General features: G+C 44.0%; 1 protein-coding gene across 8 annotated transcripts in view; it reads right to left on the reverse strand.

Moving 5' to 3' along the window:
- DIS3L2 (DIS3 like 3'-5' exoribonuclease 2) overlaps positions 1–22502 on the reverse strand; it is a 727039-nt gene that overhangs the window by 272223 nt on the left and 432314 nt on the right. For all 8 annotated transcript variants that reach the window (XM_040349688.1, XM_040349693.1, XM_040349695.1 and 5 more), the window contains one exon: positions 16925–17004. In XM_040349688.1, the coding sequence (XP_040205622.1) occupies positions 16925–17004 (80 nt within the window). The remainder of the gene's footprint in view (positions 1–16924; positions 17005–22502) is intronic.

Here is a 22502-nt window from a genome sequence, read left to right on the forward strand (position 1 = left end):
ACCTTCAGGCTGTGTAAGGGCTATTTGACCAAGAAGGAGAGTGATGGGGTGCTGCGCCAGGTGACTACCTCTTGAAGCTCATCAAGAGAATGCCAAGTGTGTGCAAAGCAGTAATCAAAGCAAAAAGGTGGCTACTTTGAAGAACCTAGAATATGAAATATATTTTCAGTTGTTTCACACGTTTTTGATATGTATAATTCCACATGTGTTAATGCATAGTTTTGATGCCTTCAGTATGAATCTACAATTTTCATAGTCATGTAAATAAAGAACACTCTTTGAATGAGAAGGTGTGTCCAAAATTTGTCTGTACTATATATATATATATATATATATATATATATATATATATATATATATATATATATATATATATATATATATATATATATATATATATATATATATATATATATATATATATATATATATATATATATATATATATATATATATATATATATATATATATACACACACACATACATACACACACACACACATACATCACACACATATATATATATATATATATATATATATATATCACATACATACATACATATACATACACACACACGTTACAACCATGCATTTGCATTCCGCCCCCTTTACGCCAATACCCCTAACTAAAATCTAGTGGAACCAACTGCCTTCAGAAGTCATCTAATTAGTAAATAGTGTCCACCTGTGTGCAATGTAATCTCAGCATAAATACAGTTCTGTGAAGCCCTCAGAGGTTTGTTAGAGAACCTTAGTGAACAAACCACATCATGAAGGACAAGGAACACACCAGACAGGTCAGGAATACATTTGTGGAGAAGTTTAAAGCAGGGTTAGGCTAAAAAAAATATCCCAAGCTTTGAGCACCTCACAGAGCACTGTGCAATCCATCATCCGAAAACAGAATGAGTATGGCCCAACTGCAAACCTACCAAGACATGGCAGTCCACCTAAACGAACAGGCCAAGCAAGGAGAGAATTAATCAGAGAATCAGCCAAGACACCCATGGTAACTCTGGAGGAGCTGCAGAGATCAACAGCTCAGGTGGGAGAATCTGTCCACAGGACAACTATTAGTCATTCACTCCACAAATCTGGCCTTTATGGTTAAGTGGCAAGAAAGCCACCGTTGAAAGAAAGCCATAAGAAGTCCTGTTTGCAGTTTGTGAGAAACTATGTGGGGGACACAGCATACATGTGGAATGTGCTCTGGTCAGGGGAGACCAAAATGTAACTTTTTGGCCTAAAACCAAAACGCTATGTGGCGGAAAACGAACACTGCACATCAGCCTGAACACATCATCTCCACCGTGAAACATGGCGGTGGCAGCATCATGTTGCTGGGATGCTTTTCCTCAGCAGGGACAGGTTAGCTGGTCAGAGTTGATGGGAACATGGATGGAGCCAAATACAGGGCAATCTTAGAAGAAAATCTGTTAGTCTGCAAAAGACTTGACTGGGGCGGAGGTTCACCTTCCCGCACGACAACGACCCTAAACATACAGCCAAACATGGCTTAGATCAAAGCATATTCAAGTGTTTGAATGGCTCAAAGTCCAGACCCAAGTCTAATTGATAATCTGAACAGCAATTTTCAAATCTTGCCACAAACAGTATCTCCATCCAATCTGACAAAGATTCTTCAATCTGCAAAGAACGGGCACAAATTTCACTCTAGATGTGCAAAGCTGGTAGAGACATACCCAAAAAGACTTGCAGCTGTAAATGCAGCAAAAGGTGGTTTTACAAAGTATTGACTCAGGATCTGACAAATACAAATGCATGCCACGCTTTGCATATATTTGTAAACAAATTTGAAAACCATTTATCATTTTCTTTCCACTTCACAATTAATGTGCCACTTTGTGTTGGTCGATCACATAAAATCCCAATACAATACATTTATACTTTTGATTGCAACATGACGAAATTTGGAAAATTCCTAGCTTATTATTTTTCTACAATTTGTTTCCTCTCACAGACAAATGGTGTGCGAGAGGAAACAGAGTGCTTGCTGCAAAATGTAGCCTTGGTTTTCATGCACGATTGCGGGGTCTGGCCATTTTAAATGGCTCTGCACTCTGACCTGCTGTGTGCGAGAGATACAGTGATCAAAGCATGCTAGCGATAGAGGGAGTGCATGAGCACCAGGAAGGGTGGATGTGGGTTAAAACTGCCTCCCACCCTCAGAAAGCAGCCATCTGACTGTACAAACCTACCAATTGTCCCACAGTGCCAACTGTTAAAAAACACACAGTGTTTGAGTAGACTTAAAATATGTTAAAAATTGAGGGGCATGAATCCCATATGGCAATGCTCCAAATCACACGTCAGACAATGTAGCTGTCATGTGATGTAATAGCACTGGAATCCTTGTGTATTGAAGGCAGACATCTGGGGTGCAGAATACTAAGCCATGACATCACTGCTGAACTAACTACACAAGGCACTGAAAGCAGATGAATCGTGAAGATAAAAAAAAAAAAATACAAATTAATTTGCTGACTTGGCTTTTTAACTTGAACTGCTAGACTGGCAAGTTATCCAGCTAACCCTGCATACATTTCAAGCTTCCTCACAAAATTCCTACAGTACAGCTGTCCGAGCCTGGTGAAATCTCAAAGCTGCACAAACTAAAATGTTCCTAAAATTAGAGACCAAAAAAAAAAAAGTTAAGTTACCTTTCCTTTGTCATTAATTTACCAATAAGAGATTGCTGCTCTGATCTTGATGCACTCATACAACTTTCAGTAGAAAAGCAAAATAGAACACGACAGCTTTTCTTGTTTTAAGAAAAACTACAATTGTATAGTTCTAAAATATTTACACAAAAACATTTAGAGGTTCTGCCACAGTCCTGCACATTTTACATCACTCTCCACTTCTGACTGCTACTTTTAGAGAGGTTCCCTTTTCACTTGTCTGCAGCAGCATCGGCCTTATGGCCGGTTTCACACAGGCTTCAGCTTCAGCTGTATGAGAGCAGTGTGAACTTCAAGCTTTTTATGACATTTTTGCAAAACTCATCAAGTTTAAAGCAGCTTTCTTGAAGCCTTTGAAGCATCCTTCAGCTCATACTTGGAAATCTTACATATCCGAATGGGACTGACTATTGTTACTTAAAAAAAAAATCTGCTAGCAGACTTTCACAAGCTTTTATAGTGTTGAACAGCAGCTTGTTTGAATTGGGAATCAGCAAACAACATTTCAAACTGGAGCTGAATGATGCTATACACGCTTTGAAAAAGCCAGGCTGAAAGCTCTGCAAATGCTTGGTTAAAGCTTGCTATTCACACTTCTATACAAGCTGAAGCCCGTGTGAAAAAGGCCTGGGGAAAAATCAGAAGACAGCAACTTGCTGCCATACCACAGATAGAACTGCATCCTATCAAAGACACCATAGTGGAAAGTGATTAGGCTGGCTTCTCAGGTACAACAGCTCCCCCCAACCTTTTTTTTTTTTTTTTTTAATACGTTTTTATTTTATTCTTTCACATGTCTACATCCGTCAATATTATTATATTTCTTCATTAAATCTTTTCCCATTTCATAAATGCAACCACATCAACAGAAAAAGTGTCATTATACATTACATTCCACCTTGAAAAAGAAAAAACACATAACAAAAAGGAAACAAAACAATAAAAGACAAACTACCCCGTTACCCTGGTTGCAGCGCCCCTCCTCCCTCTTTACTGACTTCCAATATTCAGAATTTCCTTCTATTAGTGCCCCTCTTCTACTTATTCACCACTAAGAGTTGACCCCGAGTTCAACCACTCATCCCAAATTCTATAATATTTCTGGGGTGTCCCTCTATGCTCGTACAATAGTTTCTCATATGGAAGAATTTGATTTACCGCCCCAAGCCATTGTCCCTTCGAAGGCCCCGGCGTAGGTTGCATCCATCCAAGTACAATTTGTTTGCGGGCCATAAATAAAGTTTCTTGTAAACAAGTCTTAGCATATACATTCCACCTCTGAATATCGATTAACCCCAATAGACATACTTCTGGAGTAAATGGGACACATCCTCCCACTACTTCTGATAATATATCCAAAACCCGTCTCCAATATCTACTGATGCCCGGACAAGACCACATCATGTGCTCAAAGTCAGCCCGTGGTAGGTGACATCTTGCACACTCCGCGTTTACTAATCTCCCCATCAGGCTTAGTTTATACAGTGTAAGATAAACCTGGTGTATTATGTAAAACTGTATCAATCTATTATTGCTTGCAGGTGATACTGTCAAATGTGATTTGCAGGCTTCCCCCCAAATCTCATCCGTCATAGATGGACATATTGTTTGCCACTTCCTCTTAATCTGAAGCGGAGAGTCCCGTATCTTGGCTTACATAAAATATGTGTACAGCTTGGATACTAATCCCTTTGGTCCTTGAGTTCTCATAATTCCTATAAGGGGGAATCTAGATATATCTATACTTTTACTACCAAATTGGGCACTTAACGCATGTCTTAACTGTAAAAATCTATAAAAGAATGTATCGACTAGTTTATATTGTGTTTTCAAATAATCAAATGAGCATATACAGGTCCTTCTCAAAAAATTAGCATATTGTGATAAAGTTCATTATTTTCTGTAATGTACTGATAAACATTAGACTTTCATATATTTTAGATTCATTACACACAACTGAAGTAGTTCAAGCCTTTTATTGTTTTAATATTGATGATTTTGGCATACAGCTCATGAAAACCCCAAATTCCTATCTCAAAAAATTAGCATATTTCATCCGACCAATAAAAGAAAAGTGTTTTTAATAAAAAAAAATTCAACCTTCAAATAATTATGTTCAGTTATGCACTTAATACTTGGTCGGGAATCCTTTTGCAGAAATGACTGCTTCAATGCGGCGTGGCATGGAGGCAATCAGCCTGTGGCACTGCTGAGGTGTTATGGAGGCCCAGGATGCTTCGGTAGCGGCCTTAAGCTCTTCCAGAGTGTTGGGTCTTGCGTCTCTCAACTTTCTCTTCCCAATATCCCACAGATTCTCTATGGGGTTTTGGTCAGGAGAGTTGGCAGGCCAATTGAGCACAGTAATACCATGGTCAGTAAACCATTTACCAGTGGTTTTGGCACTGTGAGCAGGTGCCAGGTCGTGCTGAAAAATGAAATCTTCATCTCCATAAAGCTTTTCAGCAGATGGAAGCATGAAGTGCTCCAAAATCTCCTGATAGCTAGCTGCATTCACCCTGCCCTTGATAAAACACAGTGGACCAACACCAGCAGCTGACATGGCACCCCAGACCATCATTGACTGTGGGTACTTGACACTGGACTTCAGGCATTTTGGCATTTCCCTCTCCCCAGTCTTCCTCCAGACTCTGGCACCTTGATTACCGAATGACATGCAAAATTTGCTTTCATCCGAAAAAAGTACCTTTGGACCACTGAGCAACAGTCCAGTGTTGCTTCTCTGTAGCCCAGGTCAGGCGCTTCTGCCGCTGTTTCTGGTTTAAAAGTGGCTTGACCTGGGGAATGTGGCACCTGTAGCCCATTTCCTGCACACGCCTGTACACGGTGGCTCTGGATGTTTCTACTCCAGACTCAGTCCACTGCTTCCGCAGGTCCCCCAAGGTCTGGAATCGGTCCTTCTCCACAATCTTCCTCAGGGTCCGGTCACCTCTTCTCGTTGTGCAGCGTTTTCTGCCACACTTTTTCCTTCCCACAGACTTCCCACTGAGGTGCCTTGATACAGCACTCTGGGAACAGCCTATTCGTTCAGAAATTTCTTTCTGTGTCTTACCCTCTTGCTTGAGGGTGTCAATGATGGCCGCCTGGACAGCAGTCAGGTCGGCAGTCTTACCTATGATTGCGGTTTGGAGTAATGAACCAGGCTGGGAGTTTTTAAAAGCCTCAGGAATCTTTTGCAGGTGTTTAGAGTTAATTAGTTGATTAAGATGATTAGGTTAAGAGCTTGTTTAGAGAACCTTTTCATGATATGCTAATTTCCTGATAGGAATTTTGGGTTTTCATGAGCTGTATGCCAAAATCATCAATATTAAAACAATAAAAGGCTTGAACTACTTCAGTTGTGTGTAATGAATCTAAAATATCTGAAAGTCTAATGTTTATCAGTACATTACAGAAAATAATATGCTAATTTTTTGAGAAGGACCTGTATTCCCACTTTGGTATAACTGTTCCAGAGCTACTATTCCTTTTTGCTTCCTAAATATACTATCCTCGAATGTATATAGTTATCCAAACAAGGGATTATCCCACATAGATGGCTCAGCAGGGATATCCCTGAAGCCCATTCATTTTTTGACCTCCCGCTATACTGATCGTACCAATGAGAGCATCGGGATCTTGACCCCTGGTGTATGTATACGTTTTGTCTCTAATACTACCAAAAAGTTCTCAGCTTGTAATATATTTAACAAATACTTCTCTACTCCCGAGCTTTGTTCCTGTGTAAACCAGTTACGCAAATGTCTCATTTGTCCTGCCAAGTAATACAAATAGACATCTGGCAGCGCCAACCCTGCCTCTGTCTTTGGGCGCTGTAATGTTGTCAGCTTTACTTTACATCTAGCTTTTGCCCATATACATTTTATAAATTGTGAATTCAACTTTTTAAAGAACTTTTTAGGCACTACTACTGGGGAGTGTGAGAAGATGTACAAACACTTTGGTAGTAGGATCATTTTAATTAAATGTATTCTTCCCACCACTGACAAAGGAAGTTTACTCCAAATCCTCAACTTAACTTTAATATACTCCATCAATGGATAAACATTGGCCTCCAATGCCGCCTGGAGTTGTCTTGTTATATGGATCCCTAAATATTTAAGTCCACTATCTTAAGTGGGGTATCCCTCATCTCCTCCATTTCCCCCTCTCGATGCATTGGCATTAGAAAATACTTCAGCCAATGCCTCTTTGAGAATTATATGTTCCTCGTCATCTGAATCCTCAACCCGTCATCGACCACGTCCCCGAGACCTAGAACCAAAATCACTCTCTCGAGTATCCGGCTTCACAAGCATGATGTCCTCAATGGTTTTCTCCTTCTTGCGTATCTTTTTTCACTCGCCTCTTTGTTTTCTTGAAGGAGACCATCTCCTCTGGTGTATAATATTCAGATGCAATTTTCATCCCTGGAAGTTCTAAGGATTGCGCTTGATTGTGCAAAGTCTCCCGAATTGTCTGCAGTTCTTTTTCCCATGAACCATCCACTGCCCCCCCAGATTCCAGTTGGAAGGATTTCTTCTTTTCTCCTTCTATCTCTTCATCATATTTGGAAAGGACAGATTTGTGAGGAAGAACAACCATGTTGTCCACACTCTCTTGTTCTTCATAAGGTTTGTATTCAGGTCTTTTTTTCTTTAGCTCAACGTTTTTATTTGCCTTCTCACGATCTACCATGTTCACATTAACCAAGACATCAGATTCATCTTTATCAAGAACACCTTTGTCCTTGAGTGTTAAAATGAGTTTTTCCCTCCGTAAAGGCGTCTATATTATGCTCAACAGTCAGTCCCTGCAAATCTGTAGAGGTATAGGTCTTTGTTTGCCCAAACTCCTTCTCCACAAGATTAGAAACACCAAACTTTTCATCCATTTCTGCTAGGAGTTTTTCCCTCTTATCTGCCTTTTCTTTTTCTGCTTGAAGCTTCGAGTGGAGAGTATGAAATTAGTGACCATGAGATGACTCCAGACTCACCATTTGCTTTGGAAGAAGATGAATTGGAGATGGAGTTAGAAAAACAGCTGGAAAAAAATAGACGTTTAAAACTGATGCAGCAGCAAAAGGATGCTACTGAGAAGGTTGTTTCAATAGTAAAAAAGGTTACTTCTCAGAAGACTCAAGATGAAGAAGATGACAATAATAATAATGATGATGATGACGATGATAAGAAGGGGTCCATTGTGTTTAATGCAACTTCTGAATTCTGCAGAACACTTGGGGAGATTCCAACATATGGTCTGGCAGGGAACAGAGAAGATCAAGAGGATTTAATGGACTATGAGAAAGATGAGGAATCTGAGAAAGAAGGAGGAGAGTCTGATGGAGAAGAAAATGTTGGCTGGAGCATGGTGAATCTTGATGAGGAGAAAAACCAGCATGAGTTTTCTGCAGCGTCAACAACTATTTTGGACGAAGAGCCAATTGTAAACAGAGGTCTGGCTGCTGCTTTACATCTTTGTCAGAACAAAGGTCTGCTGGAGACAACAGTACATAAAGTGGCACATATAAAAGGCAGCAATAAACCCCTTCCATCGGCTGTATATTGTATAGAGGACAAAATGGCAATAGATGACAAATATAGCAGGAGAGAAGAGTACAGAGGGTTTACACAAGAATTCAAGGAAAAGGACGGCTACAGGCCAGATGTGAAGATCGAGTACGTAGATGAAACTGGAAGGAAGCTTTGTCCAAAGGAGGCTTTTAGACAACTTTCTCATCGGTTCCATGGCAAAGGTTCAGGCAAAATGAAGACCGAGAGACGCATGAAAAAATTGAATGAGGAAGCGCTTCTAAAGAAAATGAGCTCCAGTGATACTCCTCTTGGTACAGTGGCACTGCTTCAGGAAAAGCAGAAAGCTCAGAAGACCCCTTACATTGTTTTTAGTGGAAGTGGGAAGAGTATGACTGCGAACACACTTATAAAATAAGTGTTTTTTGTCCAGAATTTGCAGAAGGAACTGGCAACATTCATCTTCTGTGCGGACAGAAGCCAAGTGGATGTCATGAAATAAAACTTGTTTCACCAACTTTAAAAAAAAAAAAAAAAAATACTTCTGCCCATTAATCTTAAGTCCTGAGTACCTACTAAATGTATCTATTATACTCATAGCATTCCTCAGGGTATCCTGTGTATCTCGCACATACAATATGATGTCATCTGCATACAGTCCAATCTGTTCTGTACTGTCGCCCATTTCTATCCCCTTATACGTTTCAGACTGACGGAATCGTAAAGCTAATGACTCAATTGTAATAGCAAATAGAAGAAGAGACAGCGCCCCCCAACCTGGTATTCAAAAAACAGAGGAAAAAAACCTGTTAAAATAAGCCTTCCTAAACAATTACATAAAGCTGAACACCACTTGCATCTCCCAACAGTGGACAAGTCTGCAAGGTAACTGGACACAGAAACCAGGTTAAAGCTGTGTACCCATAAGCATGAAGCACCTTTTTGGTCCAGGCAAAAAGTCTACGAGTTTTCTAATAAACCTTATAGAATGGTTGGCAACTATATTGAGGAAGAGTACCAACTCTTTTCCGCCTTGCTTTCTTCTTTAACGGGAAATACAGCTCTTCTTACTGCTGCCAGGGCGATAATCTAGGATTGTAAATGTATCCACAGGGTGGTGGTTGCACATGTGTTATTTGCTGCAAGACTTACAATTACTAATTACTGGATTTTGTGGCCCCTAATCCAACTACAAAGGGCAAATAAATATTTAATGGCAATATGAACAGATGCTAGCCTATAAAGAACTTAGAGCAGATAGTTGTTTTTAAAAATTTGGCAGATATGGTTATCCCATCCTAAAGCTAGCTTCCAACTTTAAACACTGCAATAATGTTGACTGCTTTACCTTTACTTAACAGAGAGGGAAACGGCACTACCCCTCTTGCTCATAACTACCCCTCGCACCTCAGGAAAAAAAAAAAAGGGGGGAAATCTGCAGTTATTTCCCCATGAAGGGGCTGGACGCCAGGACCATGCCGGCTTTCAAGATGGCAGCGACCCGCTCGGTGGCTGCACAGACATCCACTAAGGTACAGGCCGTGCATCCCTCCCGCTCCCCCCGATCTTCAGACCCGGGGAACCAACTCACCCCAGGAGTCCCTCTCCCCATGGAAGCCCCTCTCCTCCTCCCCAGAGTCCTAAAGAAAGCTGAGATATGGGGGCCTATATTAAGGCCCTCCCCACCAAACAGGACATTGAATCCTACATTGGCAAGCTGGAAAGATCTTATAGGAGGGAGATCAGTGACCTCCGCAAGGACATAGAACATACAGTGGAGGATTCTGTAAACAGAATCTCAGAGCATGAGAAAAATCCTACAAGAAAATACAAATCAAACAACTGTTCTATGGTCTGGATGACCAGGAGAACAGAAGCCGTCGCAACAATATCTGCAAACGCAGATTGCCAGGATGTGTAGAGAATAAAGATTTAGCAATAGCGGCCACCTCCTTGTTTAACCAACTGCTGAACAAGCCCAAGGAGACACCAATTGAAATTGACAGAATCCACAGATCACTGGGGCCCCGCAATCCAAACCCTGCTTATCCCAGGGATGTCATATGCAGAATTCATTTTTTTAATGTGAAAACTGACATCATGCAAGCTGCCCGCACTCAGGAGACCATCTTGTTCAAAGATACCCCTGTCGTGCTACTGACAGATTTGTCTAGACCAGTGTTTCTCAACTCCAGTCCTCAAGGCGCCCCAACAGGTCATGTTTTCAGGCTTTCCATTATTTTGCACAGGTGATTTGATCGGTTTCACTGCCTTAGTAATTACCATAGCTGTTTCATCTGAGGGAAATCCTGAAAACATAACCTGTTGGGGCGCCTTGAGGACTGGAGTTGAGAAATACTGGTCAGAATGTCCCTTGCCAGATTAGCCACATCCCCCACCATAGGATTGACAGAGTCTTTACTGCCTCTATACTTAGTTTTCTCTAGTCCTACACGGTAGTGCCCATTACCCCTACATGGACCTCACCCATTGATAGAAGTTGTAAGTCTATATGTACATAATCCATAACAGTGACACTCAGCTCTCTACGTTACACCACCCCCCCCCCCCACACACACACACACCAATGCACTGGATACACACACACACACACACACACCAATGCACTGGATTCACACATGATTTAGATGCATCTTCTCCCAACTCTTTGCAGGTACCCTTCCTCCTTTACCTTCGCCCTATTTCTTCCTTCTTCCTTCTTCCCCCTCCCACTCATCTAGGAATACCACAACTAGGCTTTTTCAGGATTTGCCATGTGGTAGTTCAACTCACAAACCCAAAATCCACTTGTTGTGGCTCCCACCTTAGAGTTTATGATATCCATGCTGAATTGTAGAGGATTTAATAGCCCTGAAAAACAGACAAATACTACATCACATTCACAAAGCTAAAACCCAGATACTGTTACTTCAGGAAACCCATTTTCGATCTGACACCATCCCATTATTGCCCAACAAGCACGTCACAACCTGGTACCATAGTACTAACCCAGATGCCAGAACAAAACTTGTCTCAATAGCCTTTCATAGTTCTTTACCCTTGTAGTGCTGGACTCAGAGATAGATCCTAGGGGTCGTTTTTGTTTCTGAAATTGCAATACCAACAGACTGTTTTTACAATTGCCAATGTTTAATTTTCCAAACCAGGAGCAACTCCACTTTTTTTCCTTTGAGACAACTCGCCTGAAGGCCTTCGGGACCCACAATTTAATCCTAGGAGGAGACTTGAACGTTCCCCTCACCCCGAGATTGGATTCCTCCACTGGTAAGTCACACATTACCCCCTCCACATTGTCTAGAATATGCACTAGCAGACCTTGCTCTGGTTGATGCATGGCGACTTACACACCAATGAGAGAGACTACACATATATTTCTGCCCGGCACACAAGTCCATGCACGTGACCCTCGGTAGACTTCCACAACGCCCCCACTTGGAGACTGAATGACAATATACTTACTGACACTGTGTGCGTTACAGCAGTATCAAAAGCCATCACAGACTTTGTCCAGCTCCATCTTACCGACGAAACCTCTGCCATGATTAAATGGGAGACCCTGAAATGCGTGTTATGGGGTACTTTCATCCAACACAGTTCTAGATTAAAACAAGCTCGCACAGAAGACATAACTCGCCTCTTCACCCTAATCGCCTTTCTGGAATCCGCACACAAACGCACATTTAACACTGGGATGTTAGTTGAACTGTCGAATGCACGTTGAGACCTATTCCTTATTCATCCAAGGCAACAGACAAAACATACCCCACATAATATACCCGATCAATCACAAAAAACACAAGAACTTGGAATTTGTCTCCGAATTCAAGAACTACTACTACTATCTTTACAACCTCCCCCCACCTCAGGCACAGAGTACATCGTCTACTCAGGTCAATGTGGATTTACAGCAACATATTCAGGACACGGCCCTGCCCAAGATCCCTCCATCTGCAGTAGACAGTCTTGAACAACCTATCACCTCATCGGACTTTGACCTTGATTAAAGGACTTAAGACTGGAAAAAGCACAGGCCCGGACGGGTACACCCCCCCCCAGTTCTATATAACTTTTGCGCATCAGCTGGCACCGATCATGGCAAGAGCATTCGAGGAAGTGGATGAACATGTTTTCCATGTCACCAGACATACTCCAGGCCCACATAGTAGTGCTGCCCAAACCCGGAAAAGACCATTCGCAATGCAGCAACTACAGACTTATTTCTTTATTTAACGTTGAACTTTTTTCCAAAATTATTGAGAATAGCCCAACTCCCCTACTTCATTCCCTAGTTCATAGCAACCAAGTTGGATTCAACACGGGTAGAGAAGCTAGGGATAACACCACGAAAACCCTACATCTCATAATCATATGTACGGCAACATAATATCCCCACATGCCTTCTAGCGTGTGACGCAGAATAGGCTTTTGATAGGGTGAGCGAGCCCTTTCTACAAGCATCTCTACACCAGATAGGTCTAGGCCCGAAACCTTTGAGCAAAATAATGTCCCTTTCCACCTGCCCATCAGCAAAAGTAGCAGCCAATGGGGAGTCTTCTGTGGCTTTTGAGATCAGGAATGGCACAAGGCAGGGGTGCCCATTGTCCCCATTATTATTCACGCTTACTGTCGAACATCTAGCCCAAGCCATTTGCAGCAATGACAATATTCAAGGCATTCCCACCCCTTCGACACAACGCAAGCTATCATTATTTGCAGACGACTTGCTCATTTATGTTACACAACCGCACACGAGTATCCCCGCTCTACTTCAAGAGCTTGACCGCTTTGGAGAACTCAGCAACTGAACATCACCAAAACAGAAGCCCTGAATATCTCCCTCACCCCGACCACTGCATCCATAATCCAATGGAGATTTCCATGCCACTGGCAATTGCGCTTGATTAAATACCTAGGGACTGAGATTCCCTGAGTCCCACACAACATATATGCATTGAACTACAGCCACTTGCTGACCAGAATTAGACGCTCACTGGAATCCTGGCATCTCCTCAAACTCTCATGGTTTGGTCGAATGAATGTCCTTAAGATGGATATTCTCCCCAAGTTATTATATTTATTTCAGACTTTTCCCATTCTCCTTCCCAATACCTTTTTTTCATATGTTTCCCCCCCTAGTGGTCAAGATCATCTGGCAGCACCACCCCCCCAGACCTAAACATAAAATACTGTGTGCCCCCAAACTACGTGGGCCATTGGTCTACCCGACTTCCAACTATACCTGTCCTCAGCTATATTCGCAAGACTCCTCAAATGGTTCCCCCGACCCCTAACCAAGTCCTCCACGATCATTGAGCAGGACATGGCACAACTGGACTTTCAGGTCCTCTTATGGGAATACAATGCTAAATACCGCACAATGACTGGTATTTCCCCTCTGACAATGGCGGCACTTACCATGTGGTACAGCAAGCACACCACCTCTGCCCTCTCCACTGACCCCAACCCACTCCCCGCTTACAATACTAGTGAACACTGAGGTTCGAATACGAGAATGCAATGGCCCACAGCCAAGCAGTTTTTCCACCCTGTCACAGGCCATTTCCAACCGAAAACCTGACACGCAAACCCCTACTCAAATTGACTGGCTTTCCATGGTGTCTCTACCACAACATAGCAAGACGCTACACCTCTCGGGACAAGTCTACAGGCCACTCACGCCATATGAGGATATGTGGGGTCTCAGACCCCCAAACACCCTCGCTCTCTGATATACAAAGACATACAGTTCACTCCCTAACTTCACACAGAAGTGGTCCAGAGATATAGGTGCGGAGATATCCCCAGAACAATGGTATACCTCATTCACACTTACACATAAATCATCCATCTCCAGGTTTTCGCAAGAGAAAAACTACAAACTGCTATCCCGGTGGTATAGGGATCCAGTCACAGTGAATACAATGTACCCCAATACTCCAGATACTTGTTGGCATTGTCCCAGAGGAAAAGGATCCTATATTCACGTATGGTGGGAATGTGACCGGGTTCGCCCTTTCTGGGACAAGGTGTTCAGTATTTATAATGATGATATGTACAATGTCTCTCTGGTGCCCTCTCCTTCTATGGCTCTTTTGTCAATCTTACCCGGCCCCATTAAATCCCACAAGAAAACCCTACTCAGATTTGTATCTGCAGCCTGTGATGTGATATTGCAATACCGGAAAACCGAAACCATCCCCCCATAAAAAGCTGGATAGATATCATTAACGACACTATGCTTATGGGGGAGATGCAAGCCAAGATAGGGGATACGTGGGATAAACACAAACAATTATGGCTTTACCACTCGTCCTCAGACCTCCTCCTCAACAGGATTTCTACTTAAAAGCGGTGGTTCACCCTCCTTAACATCATTCTAGCATTACATTCGGCATCGTAGCGCGAGCTACAGTATGCCGGTCTTACATTTTGTATCCCCGTACTCACTGTGCTATTGAACATTGAAGATTCTGACTCCCGCGGGGAATGGGCGTGCCTATGGAGAGGGAGGATGATTGACGGCCGGGTCTGGCACGTCACGCTCCCCGAAGACAGCCGGAGTAGGTCTCGGCTCTTCACGGCGCCTGCGCACAGGCTATGCGCAGGCGCCGTGAAGAGCCAAGCCTATTTCGGCTATTTCCGGAGAAGCGTGACGTGCCAGGGCCGGCCGTCAATCACCTTCTCTCACCATAGGAACGCCCATTCCCCGCAATCTTCAATGTGGAATAGCACAGTGAGTACGGGGATAAAAAATGTAAGACCGGCATACTGTAGCTCGCGCTACGATGCCGAATGTAATGCTAGAATAAATTTTTTTTTTTTTTAATAGGGTGAACCCCCGCTTTAAGGAATGGGTCCTATGGTACACAATATATATGAAGAAACAGACACCCCTGTAGGGCTTAATATATGGGATTTCAAGACGTTTCTAGACTTATCCTGTCGAGTTCTTCCCCCTTTTTTCTCTCCAGATCTCACAACCAAACCCCCTGGCATCGGACAGTCAGTTTATATGTTCTATACTCTAGGCAGTGCTCCCCAGAAAACGGGCACTGTATCAGGGGTTATTGGGATACAAAGGTCGGTTTCAAGCATTTCTGCATGGATGTTCTATGATGTTTTGTACAATGGGCAGTATGTGAGAACCGCTTCCCCCAACCCCCCCTTTTTTTATCCATTCTGTACCCCTCCCCCTTTATTCATGTTATTGTTTCTTTGTTAAAAAAAAAAAATATATATATATATATAATTAACCTTAAATTAATATCAAGGACATGGTATTGATAAGAGCCATTTTATCCAAGGGGAAGATCCAAAACATGGCACGTTGGGGGTACTTAAGGACTGAGGTTGAGAACGAATGTGCTTGGGAACACCCAAAGCCTGGAGTGTCAAAGAAATTAGAAGAGCACCACAATGAGGAATATGATAAATACAGCCTTCTCCTCTACGCCTAGGAGGTAATGAGCTTTTAAGTTTTACAGTGTGTCCCACTCCACCCCTGTATTTTAATACCAGTGTAGGGCTTTAATCAAATGCTATGCTACACATCTCAGAAATATTTTATCTATGTCTACCCGACATGCCCACAATAGATATACAATCTATCCTCGTTCTCGGATATGCACCCCGCCTTTACAATGCCTAATTGGAATTGCTGAAGAAAGAAATCCTCTCTTCCAGCCTCTCACAGTGTAGCCGATATCTTGTAGAATACTGCTCAGATAGCCTCTCTAACCACAACTTGCCGTGGGCACAAACTTGACTGTTTCAGATCAGATGAAATGAAATAGAATGAAATTATTCAACTCACCATAATGCAGAATCGGGCGTCCCCAGCCGAGCCCCTCACGACATCAGGCGTCCCCAGCCGAGCCCCTCCCGACATCAGGCGTCCCCAGCCGAGCCCCTCCCGACATCAGGCGTCCCCAGCCGAGCCCCTCCCGACATCAGGCGTCGCCCCATTGGAGCCCCCTTAAATCAGATGTCCCCCCCATTGGAGCCCCCTTACATCGGGTATAGGGGTGTCTTCGCCGCCATTACGATTTCCCATTCCCCAGAGGGTGAACAAAATAGAGGCGGCCCGCGTGGCTACACTAGAAATTATGCTGCTGTGACGCCACCCACCCCCCACCCCTCTCCATAATAGATCACAGGCAGGGTTGAGGGGGGTGGTGGGCAGCGCTAGCAGCAGCTTAATTTTTTATTGTAGCCACACATTGGTGGTGTTCTCTCTCTGCCGGCTGTGGACCTCTTGCTGCGGCAAAAAATTCCAAAGTTCCCGGGACACAAAATCTGGAAAAGGGTCTAAACCCCGGGAAATTCGGGAACATTACAAAGTGGGGAAAGCTTGTACTGAACAGAGACAGATCGAAAATTTATCATTTTCTGAAATGGACAACTAAAGCCTGCATTTTTCTCTTTTTTTTAAAGATATTTTTATTAGGTTTAAGACAAACCAATAAACAGAAAAACAAATAAAAAAATAAAACAGACAACCTGGTCATAAACGTTCGACAATACACTCAAACATAGAAACTTAATTTTTCTCTTAGTGCAGTTTTCCTGCAAGACCATTCATTTCATGTATGGATTTGAGGCCACAGCCTTGCCTACACAAACATCAACTCTCAAAACATGCACAACAAAGCCAATATATCAAAGTCATACCGTCTGGTAGCTGTTTGCAGGATAAAGCATCATCCAGGTCTCTGGCCGTGGCTGGATCGATGGAGAATATGCACTCCTTTCTAAAAGAAAAAAAGGTATGCCATGTCATCATTGCATATATTAAAGACAGGAATAATTTTCTATCCATCATCTTTAACAAAACTGCACCAACACTATAAAGCCCTCTTTACTAAAAAGGCAAAAAGTGCCATTTGTCCAAAGTCAACAAGACAATTCCATTTGTCCATAATTCACCACCACCCATACCCTATCAAAAACTGCCAACATGTATTATAAAATACCTGGAGCTCTAATATGCAAACAACTTCAGTTACCAAAACCACACTAGGCCTTGTATCTTTACATGAATCACTAATGACATCTGATTCTGCCTTTCACAAAGATGGACCAGGAGAGATAATCTACACCTACTGTATAATAGATCTGAAGATACACAAGGCCAGCCATACACTGTGTGAATTTCTTTCCTGCAACCACAATTCGCATGAATTCCCTCAACACAGGCAGTGCTGACAGGGTAATCAACAATGGTCTTCCCCTGGCAGGGGGAAGGGGGCGGGGAAGCCGTCCCCACTGAGAAAAGACCGCAATTATTGCTAGCAGCTATAGCAGCCGCTTACACTAAAACGGAAGTAAATCCGCACAGGCTGGTTGTACCCAAGTTCATCGATCAACTGGGTACACATTCAGCCTGCACATTAACGGTTCTAATCTTGGCTGGTTCCTGCTAAACCGTCTGAGATTCTAACTGCATATAGCCAGCCTTGGCCTAAATTTCTTTTAACATGTAGCTCAAATACATTGGATGTACCCATGACTGAGGGGGCGAGCAAGGGGATTGTTTGGGAGGGTCACAAGGCGGTGGTGAGGGGCGAATTGATCTCTCAGGGATCTAGGTTGGCAGGCAGACTTCAACAGGGTGCTGCAAGCTCTACAAAATGCTGAACTCAGACATAAGCATACCGGAGACCCGGAGGCTTTGCGGGAGTTGACCGATATGGAGGGAATTATTCTTGCGCTTACTGGATCGCCAGTCGCGTAAACAGTTGTGCTACATGTCACACAAGTATTATGAGCACGGCAATAAATGTGGCCGAATGCTCGCTAGAGCTCTCAGGAGGAAACGTGCGCAAATGCTGGCCCATAAGCTGTGCCTACCCTCTGGGTTACTCGCAGTCAGGTCCTCCCAAATAGCCTCTGGGTTCCGAGATTATTATGCTGCCCTTTACGACCTAGGTTCAACACACTCACCGGGTGTTTATGACACGAGAATGACTGATATCCAAACTTAGGCGTCTGGCCTTCCCCCGCTGACGGACGAGCAACGTTCCCAGCTAGAATCCCCTATTGCCCCTGCTGAGATAGAGGCAACGGTGAAGTCTATGCCCAATGGCAAGAGCCCTGGCCCTGACTGGTTCACTACAGCTTATTATAAGCAATTCCTATCTTTGCTGTCAGAGTCGATGTGTAGCTACTTCAACTCCATAGCAGACGGGAACGCCATTCCTGGGGAAGCGCTGCTGGCTCATATCTCAGTCATCCCCAAAGAAGAGAAGGACCCAACTCTGCCCCAAAGTTACAGACCCATATCCCTCCTCAATGTGGATGTAAAAATTTTAGCAAAGATTCTCGCCACCAGATTGAAACACCTAATCCAGCTCATTGTCCACCCCGACCAGACTGGGTTTGTTGCGGGCCGTGAAGCCCGGGACAATTCCATCAGCTCCAACAGCTCTTTCACTGGGTGTGCACCTCTCCTGACTCTACCCAGTATCTGATTTTCTCTACCGACGTGGAGAAAGCGTTTGATCGGGTGGATTGGACCTACTTACATGCCGTACTTGAAACCATAGGTCTCCACACACACATGCTGACCTGGATAATAGCATTGTACTAGGACCCATGTGCGCAAGTTGAGGGCAATGGATTCCTCTCCCCCAGATTCCCGATCAGAAATGGCACGAGACAGGGGTGCCCGCTTTCGCCTACCCTGTTTGCCCTAGTGCTAGAGCCATTTATATGCACCGTGCAAGCTAATGTCAACATTAAAAGGATTGACGGTGGGCCATACAGAGCATAAACTCTCAGTATACGCTGACGCTATACCACCTGACTGAACCCCTGATCTTGTTGCCAAATCTGTTTCGGGAACTCAAACATTTTGGGTCGCCTTCTAATTTTAAAATTAATTATTCAAAATCGGAAATACTCCCCATTCAGATACCGCCCCCGCTGGCTGACCGGTTGCAAACTGCCTTCCCGTTTATTTGAGCCAAGTCATCCTTGAAATACCTGGGTGTCCGGTTGACAGATAGATTTGACACCCTTTATGCTGCCAATTCCCCCCCCCCTCCCTTGCTAGCTACAGTGAAAAACGACTTGGCCACTTGGACTAAGACAGCCTTCACTTGGATGGGGAGACTGGCTGTAGTAAAGATGAACATCCTCCCACGCATTCTGTTCTATATGCATGCGGAAATGTTGAGTATAGCCTCAGATAAACAGGATAGCTAATTTTAGGAACGTACCATCATCCATATTGATATATAGATGAAAGGGATGGGGACAAGGGACAGGGGACAGTGGCTAATGCTGGTCCTCTAACATTCCCTCACCCCCCCCCCCCCCCCCGAGAGGTTATGGACTGTCTTGGTACTTGGTAAGAAATAACATACATATAAAAATAATAATTTGTATTACATAAAAATGGTTAGGCAAAGAATACACAATTAAAATTGAAAAAACAGAACCTCAGGGATACCCCTGGGCAAAATCTGTTATTACAAACATATAGACTGGTCTATATCTCGACTAGTTTCGCGGTAACAACCGCTTCCTCAGGAGGACCAATCTATAACGCAAACAGTATAATAAGTATTAGATGAACATAATAATTCAACAATAGCCATACTAAAACACTAGAAAGGGAAAATACAGAATTAAATAGCTTACCCACTATTTGGGTGGTCATGTGTGGCGTCAGGCCCCCCGGTAAAAAGGCCCCCCGCGGCGGACAAGGGGGATAATATGGAAATCTTTAAATGGAGGCATAGAATGGATAGAAAGTCAATTAAAGCACAGAATAAAAGCGGAGTGGGATACCCGTGGACAAGGAAAGGAAGAGGGGAAAAGGGGGAGGAAGAAAGGGGGAGGAAGAAAGGGGGACCAATAAAGGGAGGAAGGGAAGGCAAGAACATAAGGGAGGGAGGAAAATGGGGGGGAGAAAGGGAGGGAGGGGGCGCACAGGGGCAGAGAAGACTGCAAAGAGGGAGAGATTGGGGACAAGGTAAGAAGGGGGGGGAGGAAGGGGAGAGGGAAGAAAAAGATAAGGGGAAAGGGGGGAGGGGAGGAGGGTGATGGAGATGAATATGGGGGGGGGGAGGAGACCAGAGGGAAAGGAAAGACAGAATGGATGCCCATAACCATAATTAAACTGAACAGAACGTGACCCAAATTGGGCTCACCGAGTAATGAAGAGTAGTGTGGGTGCCAAACCATCTGGTGGTTCACTGAAATACGAAGGCAGTGAGGCAGGTTGAAGGTGGGGGCATCTCAAGGTACTGCTGACTAGGATAGCATCATTGGTAAAAAATTGTATAAAATCCATCATTATCATTGCAAAGAACTGCCCAGCAATAGGAAGTCTGCTAATGCAAATGAAAGTGGGTTACAATGAGAAATTGAACAAAGCATATCAGAGATGCTTCTAAATGCCAGAAAGAAACATACCTGTGGGAGTCCCCAATCCAAGGATATAAGCAGCATCAATATTTTGGCCCACATGTAGGAACCACAAAGATCCGCAATGCTCATTCACGGGCGAAGCCCTTTTGAATGAGCTCCCCAACTCAGGGACACCAGAGGCGCCGCCAAACGGCGGCGTCTGACGTCACAGGTCAGTTCCTCCGCACAGGGCGCGTGCGCGATTGACGCTGACGCGCGTGCGCATTCCAACCGGACCAGTGGGCGGGGAGCCCAGCTCGGGGAAAGCAAGGAGGGGATGAACCAATGGTCACCCCTCCCAGGAGAAACACACGTCCGCCGATGATAGGGGAGGAAAGAACCAGACGGCCAGAGACTGCACCCGACCACCAGTGGTCGCCATACAATAATAGAGGAAAAATGACATTAAAAACGATGTCACTAATATTTAATGTAATTTTTCCTCTGATTATTGTATGGCGACCACTGGTGGTCGAGTGCAGCCTCTGGCCGCCTGGTTCTTTCCTCCCCATCATAGGCGGACGTGTGTTTCTCCTGGGAGGGGCGACCATTGGTTCATCCCCTTCTTGCTTTCCCCGAGCTGGGCTCCCCGCCCACTGGTCTGGGTGGAATGCGCGGCAGCGTCAATCGCGCTGTGCGGAGGAACCGACCTGTGACGTCAGGCGGCGCCTCTGGCGTCACTGAGTTGGGGAGCTTATTCAAAAGGGCTTCACCAGTGAATGAGCATTGCGGATCTTTGTGGTTCCTACATGTGGGTCAGAATATTGAGGCTGCTTACATCCTTGGATTGGGGACTCCCACAGGTATGTTTCCTTCTGGCATTTAGGAGCATCTCTGATATGCTTTGTTCAATTACTCATTGTAACCCACTTTCATTTGCATTAACAGACTTCCTATTGCTGGGCAGTTCTTTGCAATGATGGATTTTATAAAAAAATTTACCAATGATGCCATCCTAGTCAGGAGTACCTTGAGATGCCCCCACCTTCAACCTGCCTCACTGCCTTCGCATTTCAGTGAACCACCAGATGGTTTGGCACCCACACTACTCTTCATTACTCGGTGAGCCCAATTTGGGTCACAGTCTGTTCAGTTTAATTATGGTCATCCATTCTGTCTTTCCTTTCCCTCTGGTCTTTTCCTCTCCCCCTTTTTATCCTTTTCTTCCCTCTCCGCTTCCTCCCCCCCCCTCTCCTTACCTTGTCCCCAATCTCTCCACCTTCCCAGTCTTCTCTGCCCCTGTGCGCCTCCCCCCCCTCTTTCCTTCTTGCCTACCCTTCGTCGGTCCCCTTTCTTCCCCACCCCCCTTTTCCCTTTCCTTGTCCACGGGTGTCCCACACTGCTTTTATGCTGCGCTTTAATTGACTTTCTATCCATTCTATGCCTCCATTTAGAGATTTCCGTATTATCCCCCTTGTACGCCGCGGGGGGGGGGGCTTTTACCTGGGCGGCCTGACGCCACACATGACCACCCAAATAGTGGGCAAGCTATTTAATTCTGTATTATCCCTTTCTATTGTATTAGCATGGCTATTGTTGAATTATTATGTTCATCTAATACTTATTATACTGTTTGCTTTAAAGGATTGGTCCTCCTGAGGAATCGGTTGTTACCGCGAAACTAGTCAAGACATAGACAAGTCTATATGTTTGTGATAACAGATTTTGCCCAGGGGCATCCCTGAGGTTCTGTTTTTTTCACTTTTAATTGTGTATTCTTTGCCTAACCATTTTTATGTAATAAAAATTATTATTTTTATGTGTATGTTATTTCTTACCAAGTACCGAGACAGTCCATTAACCTCTCGGGGGGAGGGAATGTTAGAGGACCAGC

Source organism: Rana temporaria, chromosome 4 (assembly GCF_905171775.1).
Source record: "Rana temporaria chromosome 4, aRanTem1.1, whole genome shotgun sequence".
NCBI classification, from domain to species: Eukaryota; Metazoa; Chordata; class Amphibia; order Anura; family Ranidae; genus Rana; species Rana temporaria.